General features: G+C 57.3%; 1 protein-coding gene across 1 annotated transcript in view; it reads left to right on the top strand.

Annotated features, from left to right (window-relative positions):
- The first annotated feature begins 1,550 nt into the window (after positions 1–1,550).
- The window catches only part of IKZF1 (IKAROS family zinc finger 1), an 80,537-nt gene continuing 60,161 nt past the window's right edge, over positions 1,551–21,926 (top strand). The window contains exons 1-3 of the mRNA XM_015589420.1: positions 1,551–1,680; positions 11,075–11,128; positions 17,787–17,906. Of these exons, the coding sequence (XP_015444906.1) occupies positions 11,089–11,128; positions 17,787–17,906 (160 nt within the window). The 5' untranslated portion in view covers positions 1,551–1,680; positions 11,075–11,088. The remainder of the gene's footprint in view (positions 1,681–11,074; positions 11,129–17,786; positions 17,907–21,926) is intronic.

The following is a 21,926-nucleotide window of genomic DNA, read 5'->3' as shown; positions in this document are numbered from 1 at the left end:
GTGGGAAAGAGGTTTAACACCTAACAGACCCGACCTGAGGAATAAAACCCCTTCTGTTTGTTTTCCTGTTCGTTTTTTTACATTCTACTGAAACAAGATGGATTATTTTGTAGTGTGAGTTTAGGCATAAATGATTGAGCATCTTTGATGTCTGCCTAATGCCTGTACATGTAGTTAACGCAGTATTTGTCCAGGATAGCACCATTTAGTGGCGTTTTGGGATTTTTTTTTTCTCTTCTAGTCTTTATAATTATGAAATAATCTCACTGTGAAATAGTGTTGACTTTTGGTTCCTTATTCCAAGGGAGACTCATGTTAGTGGGTTCAGCTCACAGAGAGCAGACCCTCCATAATCCTTGCCATTTCTAAGACTGAAAGAAAGCTCTTTGGGGCACTGTGACTCTGGCTTCTGGCGCGAGACCCTGTACCTCCTGCCGTGGCCATTAACACCGGCCCCTGTCTGGTGTCCCCACGTCTGTGTGTGCTGAGCCCTCGGGCGTGTGTGTGATGTCGCTGCGTTTCTGCAAACATGAGATGTAAAAGTGACAAGTGAGCCCTCCTCTGAGGCTTGCGAGGGGAGTGCTGTCGATACGGGTTACGCCTTGAGACAGAGCGCTGTATTTTGCTCAGAGCAGGCACATGTGCTCGTGGGATCCAGGTCTGAGGAAGGCCGACTTGCAGGGGACCAGCCTCATACGCACGTTTAAAATTCAGAGGCGGAGGGGGCAGGGGGTGGGTTTCCCGGGGCTTCTGCTAAGCTCAGAGCAGACGGCTTCCACCGTGGCATCGGCGAGCCGCTCACATGCGCTTCTCCGTGTAGACCCGTGGAGTCCACGTTGCTCTTTGCGGCTTAGTGAGTGACTTTGCACTGAGGTTATCATCTGTGACATACGTCCATGTCCTTCAACTGTCCATGCTGCTTTAATAGCTTGTGTTCGACGTGGTTTTTTTTAACGTTTGCTGATATTCGGGCATTATGAAAATATCAAGAGCGAAGCGAAACAGCCAACAGAAGCAGCTGCGCAGGCCGCGTCTGAGTGGAGAGGTGGCAGGGCCCACCCCGCGGGGTGTGGCACCGGCGGTCCCCTCGGAGACGGGCCAGAAGGAGACCGGCTGAGGCCTACCCGGCCCGGTGCCTTTTCTTTGCTTCGCATACCTTTCTGTGACGAGTGGGCGGGTGTCACAGGCGCCCGCAGGGACCCTTTGAGTGGCAAAGTGATAAAAACGGTGTAGGGCCAGAGACCCGGGCCTGGGGCCACCTGCGTCCCCGCCGCAGGCCTGGCCCCATTTCCCTCACCCATGTCTCCCTTTGCCTTTGGGGAACTCGCAATTCCTGTTGACTGAGAGGCTTCCCTGTTCCACCACAGGCCGGGCCAGTGAGACACGCGTAATCTCCGAGCCCAGTTGGGCCAGGACAGGAAGCGGCCCCCTCCCTGCCGCGTTTTCCTGAGAGACGGTCTCTTCCCTCCTTTTTTGCATATTTGGCGAATGGTCCCACCTTTCTCCCCGCCCCAGTGGAGTGCGAAGGTGGCAGTGGGGGAGAGGCCGCCGCCAGGGCAGACGGGGCCTCCCAGGTGGCGGGTGCAGGGGACTCGTGCGGCCCAGGTTGGAAGGGCCCCGTCCTCAGAGCCGGGATCGGTGTGGGAAAGGCGCCCCCCTCGGCCTCCGGCGGGCCCACTGGTGAGTGCCCGGGTTCAGGGCTGCGTGGACGGGCGGCGGGCGCCGGAGCTGTGGCTCCCGGGCCGTCGGGGGGGTGGAGAGCATCCTTGGGCCCCGCTTGTGTGCTGGGCTTTGTGGGGTCCCGCACCCCACCTCTGGGAGCTCCTGGCTCGGGGCCGCGGCCCAGCGAGCGTCTCCGAGCGGGTCCCAGTTCCCGGGGTGGCCTCTTCCTGGTGTCCCACGCAGGGGTGCCATGATTGCTTTTTCGTCGGCAATCAGCTCTCCGCTGCAGGAAATCCGACTCCCTTCCTGCCATTTTCGCGCCCAAAGCTGCCTGTGATGGACAGTGAGGGCCGGACTTGTGGGGGTGACGCGAGCAGGTGGAGGAGAAGGGGGAGCCGGCCTCGTGCCTGCCCCCTTCCCTCCCTCCCTACCCCGCTCTTCTCTGCACATATGGGGCTTCACAGAGATGATGGAGCCAACCGAGAACAGCGTGACTCGCTTTTAAAGGTCCTCGTACACACCGAGATGGATGTCCATGCTTCATCTCTGAGCTCACGGCCTACACGCCACACTGAAGCATCTTCTGCTAGTTTGAAACCGTTTTATAATGAACAGTCTGGGGTGGACTAGAGTCCAGGCTTAAACCCAGGAGCCCCACGACGGGTATAGATTTATTTGGAAATTTATTTGGAAATTTATTTATTTGGAGATTTATTTGGAAATTTATTTGTGGCTAAATCAGATGTGTACTGTCAAACATGAAGCAGGTGAAATGGCAGAAAAGATCCCGCCCTAGAGTGAATAGGAAAATGTTGTAGAGTCTTGAGGAGAAATGAAAATGAGCCGTCGGCCTTTCACCAGCTCGCGGGTCACCCCGAAATGCGCTTTTACTGGGATCCAGAGCCGGCCAGCGGCCCCTGGCGCAAGCCCCACTTTTAGCCTGAAAAGACGACCTTTCCCTCCTGCCCCACACCGGGTTTTGTGTCCGGCAGAAAATTAAAGTGATATCCAAAGAGATCCGCAGTGAAAACATATCGATAGATCGGGCATTTTACTTCATTCAATTAAAATCACACTGCTGATCTCGGGTAGTTAGAGATAAGGAATTAATGACCATGTAGAAATGACTTGGAAATTTTTAGTGCTTTTCTATGTGTATTGCCCGCTTCTGCCTGGGGCTGCATACGTCTCCCTGAATAGAAGTTTTCGGTTTAATTCAGAGCAGACAAGGCTTTTGTAAAAGTAAAATAATTTGTTTAAGGAAAAATTAAAGTAAAACATTGAAAATTACTTGAACGTATTTAAGGGCGGCAGGAAAAGCTGGCTGTGTGGGACGAGAGCGTTTGCTGCCAGGATGTACGCAAAGACAGGCCGATATCTGCTGCCTGCAAATGAGGAAATCGTGAGCTTCTGTGAGGGTTCGCTGAGGCCGCCCCCGGGGGTTTGCGTGGGGACAGTGCAGACTGCAGGTTGTGAGGTGCGGGATGGCCCCCAGGAGTCTAGGTTGGGCCTGATCCCCACTGGGCATCCGGTTCACGTGGCCCTCGCTCTGTGCCCCACGGGGCTGGGCTGTCTCCTCAGTCAGGACACTTGGAGGTTTGGGCGGGTGCCGAGCTCCCTGTCTCCCACAGAATAAAATGAAATCTAGAGCTTTTCTTGCTGATTTGATTCAGCTACAGAGCCAATCAGAACATCGATTGGTATTTTTTTCCTGTGGCTATTTGGTTTCTTACCCATGGCAGTGGCCGTTGCCAAATGACCGGGAGGCTGATGATACCCCGATTGTCCCTCTGCCCTCTCACATGCAGAGTCGGTTGGCTTCAGCTGAACCCTCTGCCGTTGGGGTGAGCGAGGTGAAGCGCCCTACAGCTGCTAAACAATCGAACTAGAATTTAGGGATCTCCTTTTTGAATCTGGATTCCGTACAGTGTGAATACAGTTTCAAATGTGAACACAGATTATTTGTAAGATAAATTTTTAAAAAGTTACCTCATTTTCACCGATTACAGCTGTTAGTTTTGTGGATGTCATGAAGGAACTCAGCTCAGAAAGCAGGCCCCTAGGGAGCACCTCCCATCAGGCCAGAAACCATGTGGCCTTAGCTCAGAGGCAGTCGGGGAGACTGGAGGCCGGCACCCCTTTCTTTCTGGAGCTGAGAGGAAACGGCTCACACCAGAGGGTGGGCCAAGCAGCCTTTCCTATTGCAGAGAGTGACAAGCAGCTCCTTGAGGCATTAGCTGGAGAATACGTTGTCTCTCTGTGTTTGCATCTAGATGTATAAATCTTGTCTCACCAGCAGCTGGACAGTGGAGACTTTTATGGAGATAAAATGAAAAGAAATTTGCAGGGCCCTAGGACAACGTCCTCAGTGGGCGAAGCGATTATGGCTTTTCACTTATTGTTAATAAACACTCACCTATGGATTTGTAAACAGCTCGAGATTCCTGTGAGGATTTGCATAATTTTACTTCCTTAGGTCTAAATAAAACTGAGCTTTCGCCAAAGAAACTTCTGCAAACGCTTCTTTAAATAGAAGTCAAATGGTCTTGTAGAAACCCTAGGCTAACAGATGAACTTTTGGGAACGTTAAGGGTATACCAGTAGATTTTTCTAGCAGGTTCAGGTTGAATTTTGAGTTTTGACATAGGCACATGAAATGCTCTGCTGGTGCTTTGAGATAAGTCCTCTGCTAAGCAGGCAGGCAAGATACTGTAGATACTGTGGTCTTTGTGACAGCAGATTGCCTCCTGAGTAAAAGAACTTAGTTAAATATTGTTACTTTGTATTTATTTTTTAAATGAAAAAAAAAAAAGCACCCCAAATAATAAGAACATAGAATTGTTCCTGAGCTTCCTTGGTCCTACCTGTAATTTATCGTCTATAATAACAGATAACAAGACGTCATTTTGGGGCATCTCTATGGAAATCGTTATTTGGGGGGCAGTTTTTATAAATGTTTAAGATGTCGGTCTCATGTCTGTTGCACAGTTACTGGCCGCGCACCCCGAAGGTGTCCTAAAATCAGTGGGAGGGCAGAAGAAAATGATTCCAAACTTAAATCTTTTACTTAAGCAGGGAAGTGTGAAAGGCCCTTTATATTTGAGGGAGCCGCTTAGGAAGTGGCCTGCACGACAGTCGGAGTCAGGAAAAGTCCCACGGCGGCATCTGTCCATTTCGAGCGCGGTCGCTGTGTGAACGGCAGCCGCCGTGAGCGGTTTGAGAGCCAGGGGTGCAGCGGGGCCTCACCAGGAAGCGGCTTCCCCCGCGGGAGAGGCGCCCACACCCGGGAGAGGGGAGAGGGCCGGACGGGCACGGGCGGGGTGCAGCTCCGCGCCCAGCCCTGCGCCTGCCCTGAGAGCAGATGCGTCTCCAACTCCGTTTTGTCTGTTTTTAAGAAAGATAGGTCATGTGATAGCTCACGGCTCTCTCTCCTAAGCTGGCTCTGAGGCAGGCGGCTCCATCGCCGCCTTTGACGATATTCGCGAGCTTCTTTCCCGTCCGTGTCAGACGCCCTTGCTCAGAGGGCTTTCACACAGCATGGCTGTCCGCTGGCTTCTGAAAAGGGCCCGTCTTCCCTCTAACCCTTCCTCTTTTGCATATCAGTTCCTGCCCGTAGGAAGAAATGTGAGGACAGAATTGCACATCTGAGCTAATTTGCCCTCGAAACGCTGCTTCTCAGCAGAACGGGCCGGTGGAGGCATTTTCTGGGGCTCGGCTCAGAAGTGGGGGGGCCGGGGCGAATGCCAGGTTGCAGTCCCTGCCGTCCTGTTCGAATCCGGTCTCCCATTGTTGTCGGTTCCGGCAGCACGCTGGGGAATAACCGCGAACCTGGGCGGATTGGCAGCTAATTTTTGAAAACGGAAAAGAATCAGAAATGAAATAAGAATGCCCAGAAGTTTTTACGTTCTCCTGACCTGTTTTGTCAAATCATCCAGGAAAACCTGTAAGGTCCCCTCCGCCCGACACAAAGACCTTGCAGATTGCTCGGCTTGCTCTCCGTTTCTTCTTTGAAGATACAGCGTCACTCACGGTGACAGGATCCGTTTGCACAAATAAAATCTACTAATCGGAAAATGAAAGGACTTTCTCTCAGCAGGAGTAATGGGTTTTATTAAAGAGGTTTGTGACCTAAGGCATTTAAAATAGGCTATAGGCTTGGCCCACGTCCCTTCCCCCTATGTACCCGCCCCCTTCAAAACAAGTGTCACTGAGTGTATAGGGAAGTTGCCCAAATGTAACTGTAATGCAACTTCTCTTGTCATGGAGGGAAAAAAAATCAACTGTGCATTTGTCCAAATACCAGAATTTAACTATATTGTAGAAGTTTGGGGCTGAAGTTTGCTTCATTGTGGGCTATTACAAAGAACGTGCTTATTTCCTGTTAAGATGCAGGTCCCTTTATACATCTGACATTCGGGACCAGGACGCTGGGCTGGGAAGTCCTGTTGGGCAGGAGGCGTTGCGGGAAAAGGCATCGCCATCCGGGGCTCATGGGCTCCGCTCCCAACCCCGCCGGCTGCGTCGGTGTTCGCCCTGGGCAGGTCCCTCCCACATCCGCCTGACTGTTCTCACCTGTAAAATGGAAACAATGTGGATTATGAATAATGCTAATAATGACAAGTTTTAATTGTGAGGATTAAGCACACGTATTGAGCAAACGCGTATCGAATGCTAGGTCTACGTTGGGCACCGTGCCAGACTGAGGTCTCGGCAGGCTGCCCGTTCAATGCCAGGCGCGTAGTAGGCTCTTTAAAACCACCTAGCACCAGCGCCCTTTCCTCCGCCAGGCCTTTCTGACACACATAAGGTGCCTGAGAAACGTCGTGAGATGTTACTGGACAGTCTCAGGGGAGGGGAAGGCATTTGTATTTTTTAATCTGCTTGTTTGTTTATATCTTTTTTTTTTTGCCTTCTTGTTGAGGTGTGATTGACATATAACATTATATTAGTTTTCAGTGTACAACATAATGATTTGATATTTATGTACATTGCAGAATGACCATCACAATCAGTCTAGTTACCATCCCCCACCTCACAGTGACAAACACATTTTTTTTTTTGTGAAGAAACTTTTACTCTCTTCACGGCTTCATTACCGCCGTGTAGTCATCGTGCTGTACGTGGCCTTTGTGTTTTTTGGGGAAAGCAGATAGCGCAGCCACTTGCTCCTCAGGGGAGTCAGTTTCGAGCTCGCCGCGGTGCCGCCTGCCCCGGTGAATGTGTCTGTCACCGTCCTGTGCCCGGTCGCGGCTCTTCGTGGCCTGGGCGGCCGTGGTTGTCGACAGGCATCTTTGCTTCTGACTTCATCGATCCCGACTCACCTTTCAGGATTATGGGAGAGCCGCCGTGTTTCAGAGCAGATCCTGGGGACAGAGGTGCTTTTGAGGGGGTGGGGGTGGCTCTGAGGACGGCCACCAGCCCGGCCCCCGGCTGCCCTCGTGGCTGATTGGCTCTTAGAGCTGTTCAGGCCACTTGCTCCCCCACAGGCAGAAAGGAGAGTGGTGGGGACACTCCTCCCGCAGACCCACTGGGCTCCTCCCTCCGAGGCCACTGCCCAGGGTAGGTGGCTGCTTCTCCCAGACATGGCCAGGTTCCTGTCCTTCCTGAGTGTGGAAGGAGGGAAGAAAGGCAGGTCGGGGAGGCTGTTCCCAAAAGGTCTCCCTCTCCCTGAGAGAAGCCCCTCTGGAGGGTCCACGTGGGCCGGGAGTCCAAGTCCCCTGCCGTGGCTGCTGGGGACCGGCCGGGCTGTGGGCCTGCTGTGCTCTCCTTCTCACGCCTTGCTTCATCTTTAACGTCCCCTCGTCCCTAAAGTCATGGATATGCCACCTCCACTGAGCCGAAACCAGGAAGTCCTGGTGGACCCCGTTTGATCAGAAGGACCAGAGAGAGAGACAGGGACACGGGGCGGGGGGCAGGGGGGCGGTGCGGGCACAGGGAAGGACAGAGAGACCGTAGACTCCAGAGCAGTGACCCCCCCACTCCCACCCCGATCAAGAGGAGAGGAGGGCGGCGGTGACGACAGACAGCAGGCTGTGTTCTCCGGGACAGACAGCCGGCCACAGCCCCGCACGCCGGCCACAGCCCCGCAGGCCGGCCGTGCTCATCTCCGCGTCTGGCACCTGGTGCGCGATCCAGAACCGCTCCCTCTGGAGAGACCGAGCGTTCACGGTGATCGACCCGCGCGGGCGACGGTGACTCTGCTGTCGCTGTGTTTTCCACCATCCGTGGACTGGGCTCTGGCCTGTGATTGTTCGGGTTTTCCATGCAGAGCAGAAAATCGCAGGGTGTTTCTGTGACGTAACGAGCGCCTCGGCCGCCCTCCTTCACCGGGCCGCTGGTCTCGGCCTCGTGTAGGTGAAGGTTGGCGAAAACCAGCTGTTTTGTGACGAGCTCTTCCCCTGACTGTCGGCTCCTGCTTGGCGAGGCCCTGTGGAGTCGGAGCCAGTTTTCTCCTTGGCGCTGGCCCTGCTTTTGCAGGGGTGGAGCGGGCTGGGCGAGCCCGGCCCGAGAGCATGCACGGGGCGGGGCAGGGGCTTCGCCGCCCCCCGAGCCCCCGGGGCTGCCTGCAGCTTGGCCTCACAGGGGCAGACGCTGCCTCAAACCGTCCTCCACTGTCGGATTAGTCCCTCTGGTCTTCGCCTGAAAGCAGAGTCACTTTTACAAAAATAAGTCACTATTTTTTTCATCCCAAGAGATGCAAATTTGGAGTTTGGGGAAGTTTGAGGGAGCTTGTGGAGTCACCACTGTGTGACGTCAGACGAGACAGGCCAACGGGTTCGCAGGGCCAGGCACGGGCTGGAAGCGCCTGCCCTCCTCCTCAGGGGTTCAGAACGCCAGACCACAGGGGCCAGAGCAGAGGGGACAGCCAGCCCCCAGTCCCAGCAAGGGGACCCTCTCGGCCACATGCCCAGGCCACGGCCCGGAGTCCGAGCGGGCTGGTGGAGCGTTGTGTGTGGTGATCTAAGTGACGCTGATGACCTAATCCCGTGTGAAGGATGAGGCTGAGTGTGGTTGGCTCTGTGACGCACCCACTGTCCTGTGTGTACGGATGCTGCTCCGGCAGGGCTGTTCCAGGAAGGTGCCCCCACCCAAACTCCCCAGGGACCCACGGGACCCAGTGGGAGATGACGGCTCAGGGCGAGGCCTTTCCCGCCAAGCAGAGCCCGGCCTTGGCGCCAGCCGCGGGCACAGCAAAGCAGCTTTCTCCATTGTGACGCATTTCACCACCCTGCCTGGGTGGACCGGTGCGTGAAGGGGAACTTGACATCACCTTGAGACTGATGGCTTCTGCCCCGACAGCAGGCCCGAGGGTCCCCCAAAGGCTGGTGGCACGTGTGGGGAGAGCCATCGCCTGGACCTCGGAGACTTTTTTTTCCTTTTAAGTGGAAATAATTTGTGTGCAGGGAACTGCTTAATCTGAGTCCTGCAGCCTGCAGCATGTGGCCAGGAAGACAGGCGTCGACGTGTGTCTGTAGCGGGGGAAGCATCCCGCGTGCGGTGGCGGACGGTTACAACGGTGTATGCTACCGGAGTACGTTTACTGTCCTGTCTTCCTGAAGAGCTCTGCGTGTGTCCACGCTTACACACGCGTGGGCAATCTAGCAGTCCTAAGTGGCGGATGTTATGGCCTTTTCCTGCCTTTATTAAAAAAAAAAAAAAGTAGTAAAAAATGTATCATACAGCAAAAAAACTCAGAGACAGCGTTATGAAAGCGTTGTGTCAGAGTCATGTTTGTCACACGAAAACTCAGCTGCCACCGCCTGTCTCGTCAATTGGTAGAGGGACGTTTAAGAACCGGGTTGTGACAAGTCACAGTAAAGCACTGTGCTCGTGGCCGGAAAACCGAATCTCGTGTTAGTTCTGTGCGGTGATTACAAAGATTTTCCTCACTTGAGTCTGTCTTGTTTATCGTTGTTCTGACAGTTTGGGAAGAATCAGAGCATTTGCCTTCATTGCAGGGTAAGCGTGTGAGGCCGTGGACACGGTGCTGTGTGGTGACCTTGGAGCTGGTCACCTGCTTGCTCCCGAGGCTGGTCTGTGTGGCTCTGGTTGCCGTGGCCCCTCGGTCTTGGGGCTGAAGCACTTGTGGGCTGTGAGCCTTTTCCTTTCCGTGGTCACCAGCTGTGCCTCTCTGAGCCACACACAGTCTTGGAAACTCATGTCACCTGTCAGGCTTTGAGAAATAGGTGAAAACCCCTCCCCCATCCAGAATAAGTGACCGTCACTCCTGCCTCTTTCATGAAAAGTACTGATATGACCAAAATTGGAAATATGTCTTCCATGTGCACCGTGAGTGCCTGCATGGCCTCTGCCTGCACACCTGCCCGCCGACGGGAGGCAGTAAGGTCCCCTGAACTCCCCCTCTGTGCCCAGGTCTCTGTTGGAAGCAGGATACACAGCTCAGGCCCACATATCTGAACCCAAGACACGGAGGTGCCCCTTCCAGAGAAAAGGGACCTGGCCGGCATTCCACCAGCAGCCCCGGGTGCTGGTCAGACGGGCGTCTCGCGTGGGCTGTCCAGCGGAGCAGGAGTGGGCGGGACTGTTGAGGACGCCTTTGGCCGTCACCCCCCGGGTCACCTGCGACCTCCCAGGGGCAGGTCGGGACCCCGAGGGCGAACACAGCACACCTGCCTCCCGTCCCCTCCCTGGCGTCGGTGGTGGCTGGCCGTGCAGCCGGCAGGGCGGACGTTCGGGCTGCCGAGGGCGGCTCTTCCCGCCATCCGTCAGCAAAGCCAGGAGGCTCGGGCCCTGCGCAGGCCTGCGCTCCCTCTGCCGTGGCTTCGCTGCTCCCGCGGAGGGCGTGGCGGCTCCCAGGCCAGGGCCCGGAGAGTGGGGACAGAGACGGAAGCGCCCGCCTGGCCCATCTGCCGGCCCGGAGGTGCATTCATTATTGATGGCGGGAGTGTGCGAGCTGCTCAGATATGCAGCCTGCCTGGGTAAATGAGACATTCTTCAGCAAATTGCTTCGTTTTTTGATTGCTGATTGTACGCGTGTCACCAAGCTGACTCAAGGTTCATCGATGCATGCTCAGTAAATTAGAAAGAACAGAGCTGCAGATCAGCCAAGAGAATGAGTTCTGTGCCTACAATGACCCAGGGCCATTTAATTTTCTGCTTAATTTTGTTGCAGTCAGTTTGCATTTTGGGTTATTATGCAGTAGGAAATTAACAATAAATAACAAATTTGGTCCTCCTGTGCTGGTAATGATATTTTTATAAATCTTTGTAATGCCGTTTTTTAAAGGATCAAGGTCTGCGCCAGTGTGATACTCCAGCAAGTATGTGAGGAGGAAAAGGCATTATTTTTGCGAGGTCACCCGGCGGCTCCACACGGGGCTGCTTTATCACGCTCAGTCCCAGATTTTATTCGTCTTCACTTTAAACTGAAACCCCTTCCTCTCTTTCTCAGATAACCTGAGGACAATGGACGCTGATGAGAGTCAAGACATGTCCCAAGTTTCAGGTGAGAGCCTCGTGAGGTCCGCTGCGGGCGCCGTGAGGCCTGCCCGCCCCGTGCTGCACGCCGAGGCTGTGTTCCCGGTGGGGTGGGGGCTGCCGTGCCTCAGGAAAGGCCGGTGAGGTCTGCGTCAGTGCCGAGCGTCACCGCTTGGACGTCTTCCTGCCTGGAGGACCTGACGGAGGACTCTCCACGTGAAACTGAGCTTCGGTGTTGAGTCTGAGAGTGACTTGGAGAGGATCAGAGCCTGGCAGCTCCCGGGGCCGGGGCCGCTTGGTCTCCTCCAGACCCCAGACACAGGCCGGCGATGACGTTTAAAGGGAGGGGTGGGGGACGGATGTTAGGGGAGTGGCTTGGAAAGCGTCCTCGGGCTCCATCCGGAGCATCTGCGAAGCGTGTAGGATGGTGCTCCCCTCACCACACGCTTCTCCGGTCCCGCTGGACGCCACTCCTCCCACCTTGGGGGCCCGGGAGAGGGGTGGTCAGTCCTGGGAGGCGAGGCCGCTCTGCATGGTGGCCGCTCTGGGGACATGCAGGAGAGGGGCATCCGGCCCGCCCAGCCAGAGGTGGGCCTGTTGCAAGCCAGTCACCTTCCTCCTCCTCTGCCAGCCGCACCTGTCACTTAGAGAGTGTGGACTTCGAGTCTCGGCTGCAGAGAACAACCCAAAGGTTAGCCTTCCCCCGGTGGCACGTGGCGGCACGTGGCGCCTGACGCACAGCCGGTGGGTGCGAGAACCTCTGCGGGCTACAGGGGTGGACGGCGTGTCCTCGAGAGACGCACGGAGGCCGAGGCCGGGGCCGACGTCACTGCAGCCCCGACACTGGGGGCCGAGGCCGGGGCCAGCGTGCAAAGGCACGCAGACGGCACCCCCATTCCGTGACACGGAAACAAGCTGCACACGCTCTCCACAGCCCTGCCCGGCCCCCTGGGAGGATGCTGGGGCAGTGTTTACTGAGCCCGCACCTCCGCTCCAAGACTGGTGCCGGAAGGAGGGGGCTCGCGGAGGGAGAGGTGGGACTCTGGTTGTCTGTCACCATCCACCTGCAGCACACCCGAACTCACGTCGCTTAAGCACATGCTCTGTTTCCCAAAGAGAAAGAAGCCCCATTGCAACCGACTCTGTGTACGCGACACAGAAAGCTTTGGCTCCGAGGAGCCACCCCTGCAGCCTGGCGGGGCCTGGTGACACTGGGCAGTGAAGCCCAGGGGAGGGGATGCACTGAGCTGGAGGTGACTAGCATGTCACAAACAAACAAACAAAACAAAACAAAACAAAACACCAGGACACTAAGAGTTTCTGAGGCAAAAGAGACCCTCCGACTGTCTCTGCTCTTCCCTGGCCCCTTGGGTGGCCTCTGTTCTGCATGGTGATGCCTCTGAAGGGGCGGTGACCTCTGTGACCTACGCCGAGGTCCCAAAGCCCACGCTGGAAGCCGAGCCTGGGCAGGCGCCTCCGAAATGGTCTCTGTGAGGAACAGTCAATAATCTGATCTCACGTCTTGGTAACAAAAATAGCAAAAGCCTCATTTTCTCCTCCCCTCCTGGCCCTCGGCGCCGCACGGGGCACTGCGCTCGTGCTGGACGCGGAGGGGCAGCGGGAGTGGGGACCGCAGGACTCCGACGGCCTGAGAGGAAACTCTTTCGGTTGAGAAGATTTAAGGTTTGCTCTGAAGTGTGCGTCGTGAGCATCTCGCCAAGGAAACGCTTCCGAGCCTTCAGGTTTCGGTGAACCCGGAGCATTCCGCACGGCGACCAGGGCCTGGAGTGAGCCGGGCCATCTTCACCGAAGCATGGACAGCGCTGTTTCTGCTTCTTGCTGCTTTGCCGGTTAAACCTGATCTCATCACCTTTTCCCTTCTTCACTTCTAAAATCGAGGCAAGGGGCAGCTGTGGGGGATGGGGGGGAGAGGCTGCACGTTTAGTCAAATAGGACTTGACACTCTTGATGTGAGAGCTGAGGATACGTGACCACATCACCCTCTCTTCCCATCGAATCATTCGATGTTATGCTCTGTGGACAGGAAAGGAGGAAAGATAGATTTTGCTAAGTCAGACGGCCCCTTTCATGGGTTACATAGACGTTCCAGTGTCAGCGCTTTCGTAGGGGTCAACTCGACTCACGTGGACCGCCCGCTTGACAGCCAGAGCAAGACTTGAAATCTGACTTCCCAAACCTCCTGGCCCCTCTTCCCTGGGATTTATGCGGACGGGGCCTGAGCCCTGGTTTGCAGTGTCTCGGGGAAAAGCCCGCGTTCGCCCAGCGAACACTCCCTGGCTGGCACCGCTGCCTGGGACAGTGTCAGCGAGTCGCCGTGAAGCTCTCCTGTGGGGCCCGCTCGTTCATTCTCTCAGCGAGGCATTTTTCTTTCTCGCTTTCTTCTCTGGCAGTCCTTCCAGAATGTTTTTATTCTGGAAGCGCATTATTTCTGTTCTGGTTTCTAAGGGAAGAGTCAGCCTGGGGGACAGTGCAGAGTGTCAGAGGGACGGATCTGTATCAGCATCCCATCTCTGCCTCCGACTACGGGACCTGAGACAGGCGTCCTGCCCCCTGGGACCTGAGACAGGCGTCCTGCCCCCTGGAATATGGTCGTGTCATCTGCAGCCTGAGGGACTTGAGCCAGCCGGCTGGGTTTCCTCTGGCTTCTGTGACCCTAAGCTATGTGGGAGGTTTTCCTAACGACTAGTGTTTGCTGGAACATCGAAACAAGAAATGTTCTCTGCAGATACCCCGAGTCGGCTCGGGGGCGGTGGCTCGTCCACTCTGCGGCCTCAGTAGAGGTGGCGGTCACAGCAAAGCACGTGGACTGACCGCTTCGTATTTACCAAACACGCCCCCTGTGTCCTTCCCATTTCAACTTCCCAAGAACCCAGTGAGGAAGATACAGGTGCCACCCTCAGTTTGCGGGGAGCCGAGGCTCAGGGCATTTCAGTAAGTGACCGGAAGTCCCACGGGGAGCCGGACGTGAGCCACGTGTAGGCCCGGCCCGGCCCGGCCCAGAGCACCAGCATCCTTACTCTGCCGTAGAGCAGGGTCTGTGTTCTGAGGTTTTATTCACCCCCAGGAATCATGTTCGGCTGCGCTCACCCATTTTGGGGAGACCAGGAACCATAAAACTTCGCTGGGTGAAGTATAGTCTACTTGAGAAATTATTTACTTGCTGCTGCTAAGCTAATTATACAGTTTTCTCATCTAATTTGCCCAAAACCCTTCTCACAGGTAATGCTTTATTTGCAACGCAGGCAGTAGGTTAATTAAATATAAATTGGTAGGAAGTTCCATTCATTTTTCTAAGTGAAATTATATTGTATCTGCTCAATTATTTCGTTTAGATGCCCGATGTCTTGCTGCGTGCGGTTCTTTGTGTCTGCCTGTCGTGAGTGCTCTGCCTGTCGTGGGTGCTCTGCCTGTCGTGGGTGCTCTGCCTGTCTGCCTGTCGTGGGTGCTCTGCCTGTCCTGGGTGCTTGGTGGCACACGCGCTTCTGTTATGCGGCACGTCGCAGTTTAGAAAATAACCCCCTAAACTCAGCATAGCAGGGTTCACACATTATGGTTTCTTTATCCCACAACAACCCTGTAAGCTAAGCAGAAATCATGCTTTTTAGCCTCATTTTACCCTTGGAAGAGTTGTAAAGAGGTGACTCATTCCGTGTCCCCATCAGCCTCACAATCAGTCAAACCAGAACTGCGTCCGAGGTCACCTCCTAGTCCCAGCGTATCAGCATCGGCTCCGTCCACTTGATTTAGCCGCTTTTTCTTTGCAACTTTTATGACCTTTCTGCAGTTTTGCGTTTTAAACGGTTGGCGGGGCGGCTTCCCGCGCACGGAGCTAGCTGCCTTTGCCGTCACGGAGGCTTCGCCCGGTGGGATGTCCACCGCAGACGCCGGCGGCCGGACAGGAAGCCGAGCCCCCTGGGAGCGAGCGAGCGCCTCGGGCTCGGCCGTCACAGCAGCCGGTGCTCAGGCTCCGGGGCTTGAGGACCGTCCCCGAGGGCAGCGAGGCGAGGGAGCTGCGTCGAGCTCCGGGAGGGCACGGGCGGGCCCCGGCCTTGCCCCCTCGGCTCCCACGGCTGGCGCCCTCCCCCTGCACCCGGGGTCCCCGGCACGGGCTCTGTCCCGCAGGCTGGCACCCCACGTTTGGTGGTGCAGCATCTTCAGGGTCCCTCCTCTCTCGTGCAGAGCACGGTGGAGATGCCGGCTGGGAGTGCCCTGCCCGGGGCGCTGGCACGGGGTCAAGGCCGGAGCGGACCAGCCAGGGCACGCAGTGGTTCCCGGCGGCCTCGGTGAGGCCAGGCGTCCGTGGTCTTGTCCTTGAGTAAAAAGGCCAGTCAGTTTCCTTTACAGTAGTCGAGGGGTTTGGACAAGGCAGAGAGACCACGCGCCTTCATGGGAGACACGCCCTGGCTCTCTGTGGTCCTCCCTCCCCCGGTCCCCCCGCCACCCGGATCCGGAGTCCCAGAGCATCGCGGAGCGTGTCACCGTCACCACAGGATGGGTCACAGCAGAAAATGGGCTCATAAAGTCCAGTCTCGCAGCATCCCAGCCAGTCACGGCAGCTGGTCAGTGAGAGGTGTCGTGCACCCCACGCTCGGCCCAGCCAGCCAGGGGGCTCAGCTGTTGGTTCTGTGGGCTTCCTCGGGGGTCTCCAAGAAAGCAAGCGGCCCAGGTCTCGGATCTTCCAGCCTCCCGCCTGCGGTGTCCCCACTTTACATAGAAGACGAGTCTTATGTTCTGAAGTTTTGTGTAAGATTATTCTTACCACCCCCCCAAAGCAGAGATTTCTCTCACTATCCCCCTGAAGTCCTCAAAGTTTGAAAACCGTTATTCTAGACAGTCACGATAAAAAGTCAGATGGCTTATACCCCACTTCCACTCTCGTATTCAGAGTTTCCCCTGTTTATGAAATAGGTGACAAATAGCACGGAGACACTTAGGTTTTGTGACTTTTGAGCTCTTCTATTTAGGGCGATGAGCACTGTGACGTGTGCCCATCCATGAGGCTCTAGCGTCACACGAGCACTTCCAATGAATCTCTCTCCGGCCCTATGTTTTTCCTTGGGAAAGTCTTATAATTTGCCCATCGTTGACTCTCCGTCTTGGACCGGCTATCCAAACATACCCCATGATGTTCTTTCCGAAAATAGGCCGGTCACGGTCCTTCCAGCTTGGCCGGGATATTAACGGCAGGGTCAGTTTGCCGGAGAATGCGGCGCTGTTCCCCAAAGCATCGCCGTGGCGCCGGCGCAGGACCCGATTTAAATTCTCCCGGTGAGGGTCGCGTCGCACGTGGGGGTGCCTGCCCACGTCTGGCCGGGCCCCTGAGGTGTCGCCGTGGCTCCTGCCCACGGTTTTGTCCAACGACCAGAATGAGCCGTGCTCCGCCTCGCAGGCCTGGAAAGGACCCTCCGTCCCGTCCGGGGGAGCCGCACGGCCGGCCCCGCCGGCCCCGTCGGTGGCTTGCCTCTGAATGTTGTTTGCATCGACTTAGGGCCTGGCCAGCTGCTTCTCCCACGTGGTTTAGGTCTCTAAGTTCACGTTAAGTTAGGTCTAGCAGATAGAAGATCTTGAGTTTCAGCTTCAAAGGGAGAGGAGCCCTTCCTGCCATCTGCGGCTTCAGGATTCGGGCATTGGGGCGAGGCCCCCGCCGGGCCCTCAGCTCAGCTCCATTCTGTTGACTCGGGATGGGTGAAGACGTCTTCCGAAGCCGTTTCCCTTGGTAGACCCTGCTTTGCAGTCGTGTGGATCACCCTGTATTTTCATGCTTCAAAGATAGGAATCCCGTCCACTGACCCTCCGTGCACGCGAGGGTGGAGCAGGGCCCCGGAGGCCTGGACTCCGGCGCACTGTCTTCCCCAGCTTCCCCTCCGCACCAAGCGGAATCGAGTTAGGCAGCCGCCCAAATATTTCCAGGCAAGAAGGCGAGCAGACCCAGAGGGAGCCTCTCTGCGCAGGGTGCCGGGCCTGGTGCCCGGAACACCCAGCTCACGTGAGGGCGTGGCAGAGCCAGCTCGGGGGGCGGGGGGGTCCATGGGACCGACTCGCAGGGAAAAAATTGGCTTAATGGATGCAGAGCCTCAAAAAAGTGGACGCCTTTAACGGGGGTCGATGAACTTCCGGGAGTCGATGCTGTGGTGAGGAAGACACGCCAAGCCTGGTCGCTGGGGTTTTCAGCAAAGCGCTGTGTAACAAAAAAAAAAAAAATGAGGACAGCGTAAGACCGGAACCGGGAACAGGGTCTAAGCGGATCTTGCGAGCCTGAGCAGCGCGGCGTCACCTGCCACCGTGGGCAGCGTGGCCACTGGCATGGACGTGTGTCCGGGCAAACTCCGAGGAAAGGCAGGTTCCTTCGATACAGAAACTGCACGTGTGCGCGTGTGTGCGTGACTTTAATAGCGGTAACCTTTATTTTCGTGTGCGCACCTCTGTGCTCTCATTTTTTGCTGCGGCTTTTATTAAAAAACATGCGTTTATAAAAACGATACGCTTTTGTAGAAAGGAAGTCAGATCTCGGTCCCTGTGAGAAGCGTCAGTGGGGTGCAGCCGCTGCCTCCCGGTGTGGTGCTCCCATGCCCAGCCCAGGGGTGGCCCCGGCGCCCCGGGCCTCCCCGCCCGCCTGCCCCGGTGACCGCGCCCCCAGGAACTCAAGCTCCTACTTGTCTCCTCAGGGAAGGAAAGCCCTCCAGTGAGCGACACCCCCGATGACAGCGACGAGCCCATGCCTGTCCCCGAAGACCTTTCCACCACGTCGGGAGCACAGCAGAACTCCAAGAACGAGAGAGGCGCAGGTGAGTGGGGCGTCCCCCCTGGCGGCTGCCGCGGGCTCCGCTCCCGCGAGACCTCCGTCCCTCTGTCCTTCCCAAGACAGTGAACAGGTGGCGTGGGTCATTTTGTCGCTGTCCCCCTCGGCCATCGTGCTGGGCAGATGCAGACTAGAGGTCAGCGAGGTGGTACCGCGTGTCTGACACAGAGACACGCACGGGCACCGCAGACCTGACACCCGCACGTGGAGCAAAACCGCCGTGGGGCGGCTGGGCACGCGCTGGCGCTGGCTTCTGTCCTGGCGCGCCGGGGGGATGTCCCCTTACGCAGGGGTCAGGGCGACGCGCGGCTGCGTTCTGCTGGCCGGGCCGTTTATTTTCAGAGCTTTGGGTGAGGAGGAGCAAACCTTCCACTTATGCTATCCGTCCCATCTCTGTTTCCTGAATGTCAGATTTACCTGGAAATAGGAAGTTCGACCAATAGAAATGTGAGGTGTTAGAAATTAAACGAGGTAACCTCAGTTGGGGCACATTCACAGACCTCGACAGACCTTGTCCACGTGGGGGCGGGACCCCCCTGTCGCCCTCCCCAGCGGCCACCAGCCTCGGGCCACAGGTCCAGCTTAGAAAGCTCGCTGTGGCCTCAGCGTCCTGAGGAAACGGAGGTACAGGGACGTTCAGGGTCCTCATTAAGCTCAGCGGCACAGGCAGAATCAATTTCTGACTCAAAGAGCAGCTCCCGCCTCGTTGCGCTGTGTCGTCAGGAGCGAACGAGCCCACGGTTCTTGGACTACCTCATTTTTCTCTCTAAAAAACAAAAACAAAAACAAACAAGCAAAAAACCTACACTATTGAGAGCCGCCTATTTGCACACACAAAAGGAAAGTCACCACGAAGGGCCCCCAGGCCGCAGTGAGGCGGATGGACCCACAGTGTGTCTGTCGGCTGCCGGGGAGGTGGCACCCGCCGGGGTCTCAGGGTCACGGAAGGCTGCTCCAGAGGACACCCTGATGTCATCACCGGGAAGCGTACCTCGTACGTTTTCCCTGTCTCAGAAACCAGGTAGACTTTGGGTATGATGAGCTTTTTTTTTTTTTAATTTAGCTACACAGTTAATTATACAGACAGACAAGGGTGGTGACCAAAGCCGTGTGGTGTAGATGAGCCAAGAAGACAAGCACGTTTATGAACGCCTGCTCCCCGTTAGAAGGGGGCTCTGTGCGTGGCAGGGGGGTCTCCCAAAGTGGCGCGCGGAAGCACATGCTTCCTCGTAGCGGATGCATTTATTTTTAAGATCGCCTTCTGTTTCTTGCAAGTGACACTGGCTGATCATACACCCTACTACTTTCAAAACTCGTACATGTACATTAAGTCAAGTTTCAATAAAAATAAGCCCGTGGTGGTGCAGACATGTGATACAGATTTGCAAAGGTGGCACGTGACGAGCGAATGTTGGGGTGACCGTGTCGTCTCGTTTGCCCAGCCCCTGGAGCAGCCAGCGAGATGAGTCTCTGCACTTTTCATTAACAGCCAGAGGCTCATAACTTACCTGGGACATGGAGTGGGGGCTCGGGGACCCAGGGCCACAGGGACCTGTGTGGGCGTGTGCCACCAACCACCGAAGGGGACTAGGAGCCGGGACATCTGAGTTAGGACGTGGGGGTCATTACAGAGAAACCAGGGGTGGGTCCCCAAAGTCCCTGCAGCCCGGGAGCCAGAGTCACCGCGACGTCCCTTAGGGGAACGGAACTCAGGCTGACTCCAGGGGAGCAGAGGACAGCACGGTCACCTGGTGCCGGTGACAAGCCGCGTTAGCGACGCCTCCACAGCCCTCCGCACATGGACTTCGGGTGCTTGGTGCTTCGCCCTGGCGGGGCTTCTGGCTGTCCCCAGACTCGGGGTGAGGATGCGAGCGCGGGGTGCCACCTCGCCCCCAGCGCAGGCGTGGCCGTGGGCTGGGGGCCGGCCCGTCGCTTCCTGTGGCCACTGCCCAGTGCGCCCCTGCCCTGTGCGACAAGATCGTCGTTCCGCTTCTCCTTCCAGGAGAAAGTTTATGAAAAAGTGAATTTCAGGCGCGCAGTTCAAAGCACCCGAAAACCGCTCTGCTGGCTCGTAGCTGGCGGTTGGCGCTGGGACACAGTGCTGGAGGGTGGACACTCTTACGGGGCCCGAGCCGTCCGTCACGGCAGGGAAGCCGGCAAGCCCAGGGCCCAGGTGGCACTCGGGCCCTAGAGAGGGGAGAGGCCTGCGGAGAAAAGTCTGTGCGGGAGGGGACCCCACGCAGCAAGCCGCAGAGAGAGTTTGAGAGACCACCCTGGCGATTTTCGAAGGGACTCGGCATCAGCGCGCAGCGGCCGCTCGTTTATGACCCACTTAATCTGTGCCGCGCAGCACGAAGCGAGTGAAGTGCGTAACTAGCGCGGGAGACGACAGGAAAAGACGGAGGGGTCAGGACATGGAGGGGAAGGGAGACCCGTGGGGAGCCACGTTCCGCCGGCTCCTTGGGAAGAAGTCAGAGCGACGACAGGAAGGGAGAGGCGCCCCGCCCGGGCCGCGCGGCAGGGGAGGGAGTGCCGGGGACCCTCCGGACAGAGGGACGTGGGGACGGCAGGCAGGGCCAGGGCCCAGCCTGGCCCGCATGCCCCTCTGCCGGCCTCATCTCCAAGCAGCAGCGGCAACAAAGCGCGTCCCGCAGACGCCGCGAGGGATTCACGGAACACGTACACGCGCCCTGCGGACGAAGCCCAAAGGTCGGAAGATCGAGCGTGTGCGAAACGGGTCTTTTCCGAAGAGGGGACAGGACCCGCCCGGCTTCGGCCGAGAGAGGGGGAGAGAGCGGGGAACGCGGGGAGCCAGCCGCTCATCGACGGAAAATCAAGACGAGTCACAGAGCGAGCAAACCGCACGCCGAGCAGGGAAGGGGAGGCAGGCGAGGCCGAGAGGGGTTCGGGCGCCAGCCGCCCCCAGACCCAGGTCAACGTCCGGGGCGCTGCCAACCCCGCTGAGCGCTGGAGGCTGGAGGGTGGGGCACGGAGGGAAAGGTGGGAAACCGTCGGGGGATCACAGCCTCTGCCGGGGCGTCCGTCTCAGAGACAGACGGACAGCGCTTCTGAGAAGCTGCGGGCTACAGGCAGCGCTGATCCCCGCCAGGACACCCCCTGGTGACGAACAGACGGGGCCTTCCGGACGGGGCGGAGGTGGCATCGGGGTGCCCTCTCCCGGAGCGGGGAAAGCAGTGGTTCTGCGCCCCCTCACTTCTCCCAGGTGGAAGGGGCACCCAGAGAACTGCACGGAAATGTGGGTTAAAAAAAAATGGGAAAACAGGTGTGAGGGGGACAAGGCCTCATCCAGGCGGCAGCCCGTCACGTGGCTCCGCGCTCCGCCGGGGCCGAGCGAGAGGAACGGGGTGCGCGGTGCGCCTCGAAGCCTCTCAGATGCCCGCGGACGGCAATGGAGTCGCTCAGGCGTCAGAAGCCTGTCGAATGAGATGGTAGCTCGCTCTTCTGAAGTGGTCTCTTTAAAAACGAGAGACGGCTCCCCTCTCTGAAGTGGTTGTGTGCGAAACTGCGTCAAGCAGAGGATGTTCTCAGTGACCTCTTAAGGCAACCCCGACTTTACCCCGTCAGCCACGGCACGCACAGGAAGGCGGAGAACGGGGCCGGCTGCTCAGCGACAGCTGGTGACCAGTGGCTCTTAAAAGCGGCCGCTGCGGGAATGGACGGCTGAGCTTTCTGCCCGAGAAACCCCAACCCCTTAGCGCTCGCCGGCCCTCTTCATGGCCCGAGACTGCCTCGCCCTCACCTCGCTCGTGTGGGCTCCATGTCCTAAGGCTGAGCGAGGATCCCCGAGCTCTCGGATGCTGTCGCTGACCCCCAGGCCTGGAGGTGCGTCCCCCAAGAGGACGGGCTGGGCTGCGGGGTAGGAGGAGGCCCCCTCCCCGTGGATGCTCAGGGCTGGTGGGGAGAGGCTCGGGGGGCTGCAGGGGAGGAGGGCGGGAGGGCAGAGATGAGCCGGGGCCGGGGCAGGAAGCCGGGCAGCGGGAGCCGG

The sequence above is a fragment of the Pteropus alecto genome, unplaced genomic scaffold, assembly GCF_000325575.1.
Source record: "Pteropus alecto unplaced genomic scaffold, ASM32557v1 scaffold21, whole genome shotgun sequence".
NCBI lineage: Eukaryota > Metazoa > Chordata > Mammalia > Chiroptera > Pteropodidae > Pteropus > Pteropus alecto.
The sequence above is the reverse complement of the archived record's forward strand: the minus strand, read 5'-3'. Positions and strand labels throughout refer to the sequence as shown.